We start from the raw sequence: 4,238 nt of genomic DNA, 5'->3' as shown, positions 1-4,238 counted from the left end.
CAAAAGGTCACGTCTAGTACTATAGAGTACAGGAATAAATAAAAAAATCCACGTGAACCTGTATAATAAAACCGTACTGTTTGTTATGTTTACTCCATTAAATGAAAACTCAGATTTAGAAACCGTGATTCATGGACCTCATCCTCTATTTATACAATATTTATAGAATTCTCATTTTTGTTTATAATATTCTATAGCATGATTTTCCAATAATACATTTATATATAAATATTAAAATGTTAATGTTTTGTACATTTTAAGCTAGCCACTCTGGGCTAGAAACACAATAAAGTAAAAATGTTTTTCTGCAGTTTGTTTTTGAAGAATATCACAAAATGATTAAGACCATTGTGCTGCAAAGACAAAAGAGATTCATCTGAAGAAATTAACATGCATTTAGAAGAAAATATCTATATTCTTTATCTAATTTTCTTCTGAATTCAAACCAGCATGAAAGAATTATAAAAAAATAGTATATATTTACATGGTACAGTATACCTTGGTGAAATACAAAACAAGGCAGGAAAACAGCAGAACATAATCTTTTCACTTTCTAATAGGTACAGCCATCATAAAGATAAATTTAAACACAAAACGTTACTTTACTGTACTATTGCACATTACAGTAACACATAAAATTGTTTAGCAAATTAAAATACAAAGTTTAACAATGAGAAAGGCTACATCGACATAAAATGACCAAGTGTTATAAAATTATTTGGGACGTGTCTAAGAACTAAATCAGTAAAGCTATAAAAATAATATTGGTACATCTGTGAGAACAACGCTTTAAAAATATATAAAGGTTGGCAAAATTATGTGTGGGGAATTCCCAATATGCATGGGCCTAACTTGCACCATGTGGCCTTGTACCATCTTCTGTTAAATCATACCTGAAAATGAAAAAAACAAAGGAAATTTTTTAACATTTATCATGCATCATTAAAACTATTATTAACGCATCAGTTATTAGTGTGTAATATTAATACGAATAAAGGCAATATTCTACTTACCACTGGGTCCAGCCTTTAGCAAGTTCTTCAGATGCCAGAGGTATCAATAACTGTGGAAAGTTAAATTAGCAATCAATATATTATGTGTGCCTTTCATTCTATGTCTTTTAAAGATCAAATCTAACAATCCTGTAAACTACAGTATAAGTAATGCCATTAATAAACAATATATTTTACATCTTTGTCATCACAGCTATCTGCTCGACTTTTAGTAAAGTTTCAAGTTGCTGTTTTTGACCTAAAAATCTATACCCACATGTGATATGGTCCCAGAGCACCTCAGAGGCTTAAATTCTGAACATGGCATATCTTGGCAATGGAAAGCAGCTGATGTGTTTGTGCTAACAGCCTTCCTGGTACACAGGAAAATTAAGAACACTGTTCAGCATGAACTGACCACAGTTCTGCTATCTCTCATCCTCTTTACGCAGCTCGAACATGGCAATTTGCAGTGGTGTATGAATTTACTGCTCCTTTTTGCGCACTCCAAATCATATATGTAGGAAATAGAGTGATTTAATGAGTGCCTATAGAACAGTGAAGTTAAACATAATAGCTGGTTTTGGCATTGGGAATGTCTCCAGTAGCAATTCTTTCTTATGGATTTTACAATCTAGAATTTTAATTACTAATTATACATTTGTTCTGTCTGCTTCTATAGTTAGTCTTGCTTGTCTTTCCACTTTTGTCTGAACATTTTCTGAGATATCACCTGTTTTCTACTGGTTATTTTCTTTCGTTGGGTGTGTGATTAGTAATCATAGAAGTGTATAATATGCATGTTTCTTTTGTTACTACAAGCCTCAGAACTTAACATTCTCCAGAAGATATTACTGCCTCATCTTTTGATGTCTGTCTCTGCAGTTTGTTCCTTCCTTTACTGAAGGTTGACATCTAAGCCATCTATAATTTTTTAAAGCTTCTTACCTGAATCAGGTGCTTCAGTCAACACTAACAAGCTCATATCACAAGAGGACTTTAGTCTTGTATATTAACATGCTGTATTAACAGAATTTGCTTGTTGTCAACTTACTTTGCCAAGCAGCCCTTTATCTTTGGACAAGAAACCACCGCTGTTCTTCACTGCTACATCTAGTGTTCTTCGCTGCACTTCAGGCAGGGAAACACTGAAATCAAATCTGACAGGCAAAAGGATGCTTTAGAGAGAATTTTGTACCTGAAGTGCAACTTCAGTTCCTACAGCTAAACAATTCAAATCATAACCAAACCATCCCCCTCCTCAAACAAAAAATGAGGTCTGAGATAAACAAAGAAAAAAATCACCATGTTTTGCCTAAAAGTTTTCTTTAATACTATGATCAATATCAACACCAAATCTTTGCAACTTCTGTTACCTTTGGTCTCTAGAAGCTGCTGGTAAAATAAAACAATCAAACAAACAAAAACCAAACCAAGGAAAAGGTCAACCACTGACTCTACAGAGAAGAGAATGAGGAATCCTACTATCTTGCCAGCTCAGTATCACTATTCTCCAGAAGGGAAAGACTGGTCAGTCTTACTGATCTTCAGTCCTCTAGAACCAGAGCTCCTTTTCTTTCCTGGCACACCAAGGAAACCTATCAACTTTTAAGAAAGAACACATTTTGTTTGCTAGATCTGAAATTTATAAAGAGTGAGAGCAAGATTATACCACAATCTACACCTATTTGTCATTACAGTTCTTAAACAGCTTTATTGCTTTGCAACACATTTTACTTGGAAAGGCACAGTAAAACAAATCTATTATCTGGAATAAACAGGAGAGAGCTGCAGTACCAGAAAAACCTACAGAGCCTCTAACTGATGATTTACAGATTCCCTTGGACAGAACAGACTGAAGTGTTGTATTCCCCGAATTAAGTTTCTGTCTTTAGAGAAAGGTCTTCTTCATTGGTAAGTGCTGGGTGAGGGAGGAAGGGGCACACATGTGAGAGAAACTACCAGCAAAAAGCTGAATGCAGAGATAAGCACTAGCTTGCACAGCTTTCAACCTATGGGCCAAGATATAACCTACGAGGAAATTTCCCGACTCCCTGGATGCTGAGAAGTGCCACCAAGTAGACTGACTGAGCAGTTTGATGATGCATAGACACTGGCTGGCCAATCCTACCAAGGAGGCAGCATCTATCAGCCAGGCAATGGGCCGGTCAAATCAACATGCTTCCTGTCAGGAAGGGATACCAACAGCATTGCCCAGCTAAAAGGCACTCATGTTCTGGCCACCTGCCAGTAGAGTGCACACTGCTTCTTAGCCACCAGCACAAAGGGGATGTAACTGATCTAGGATAACCAGAAAATAAGAGAGAAGCAGCTGGTAAGAGAGTAAAAAGGGCTATAGTGATAACAGGGAATTAGAAGGATGGGAAGAGCTATTATAGCAGAAGAGAAAGGTATGAACCAAGTCTGGTGCTGACAACGAGGAGTTCTGACATTACCATTCAGGTAAGCTGAGAAACTTTGATTTGACAGATTTGTAATTACAGGATATAAACCTACTACGCATAGTCTAGAACATACATTTGATCAAACACTGGGTTTAATGTCTTCTTTGATACATGTGTTTTTCTTCTTCCTGATCGTCTCTTATCAGGCAATAAATACATTCGCACGTATGGATCGGATCCTTCTTCTGAAAACGCTATTAGATTTCTGTGACCGGGGAAAAAAAAGGAAAAACACTTAGAAAATAAACAAGACATTGCTGAATATAAGTGTCACTGCTACTGCCACTTAATTGAGTACACAAATCAGTTGTGGGATATCCTGCACAACGTATGATGTGCAGGATACAGCACATAGCTAATAGCAGTGGTAAAGAAAAACTGAACAAATGTCAAGCAGTGAGTTGTACAAGAACAGATAAATGGTGAGCAGACAGCGGAGGTGGGAATACAGTGCTTCTTAAATTCCGATTTATTTCCAAAAATCATGCATTTTTGTCATTCCATGAAAAATTCAGTCTATTAAGAGATAGCCTTCAGGCACTGCTGATAAAAATCTACATGTCATTTTAATTTAAATCTGACAGAGGCATAATAGACAAATACAAAATTACAGCAAAATCTTCAACAAAGTTTTAATGATTCCGAGTATAGCTCTGTATGTTTTTGTATTTACATATAATTACAATCAGTATGTTATTTTACAAATAACAAAGATCATCCAGACAACTGATTTAAAAGGATAAATCAAGATATGACAAAGTTTACAAAGAAATATGTGCAG

General features: G+C 35.7%; 1 protein-coding gene across 1 annotated transcript in view; it reads right to left on the bottom strand.

Moving 5' to 3' along the window:
* Window positions 1-847: 847 nt before the first annotated feature.
* Window positions 848-4,238, bottom strand: part of ESYT2 (extended synaptotagmin 2) — a gene marked incomplete at its 5' end in the record, with an annotated part of 40,414 nt that continues 37,023 nt past the window's right edge. The window contains 4 exons of the mRNA XM_029084893.1: window positions 848-893; window positions 1,014-1,063; window positions 2,047-2,152; window positions 3,531-3,665. Coding sequence (XP_028940726.1) covers window positions 848-893; window positions 1,014-1,063; window positions 2,047-2,152; window positions 3,531-3,665 — 337 coding nt within the window. The remainder of the gene's footprint in view (window positions 894-1,013; window positions 1,064-2,046; window positions 2,153-3,530; window positions 3,666-4,238) is intronic.

Source organism: Antrostomus carolinensis, unplaced genomic scaffold, assembly GCF_000700745.2.
Source record: "Antrostomus carolinensis isolate BGI_N321 unplaced genomic scaffold, ASM70074v2 scaffold20775, whole genome shotgun sequence".
Taxonomy (NCBI): Eukaryota; Metazoa; Chordata; class Aves; order Caprimulgiformes; family Caprimulgidae; genus Antrostomus; species Antrostomus carolinensis.
The sequence above is the reverse complement of the archived record's forward strand: the minus strand, read 5'-3'. Positions and strand labels throughout refer to the sequence as shown.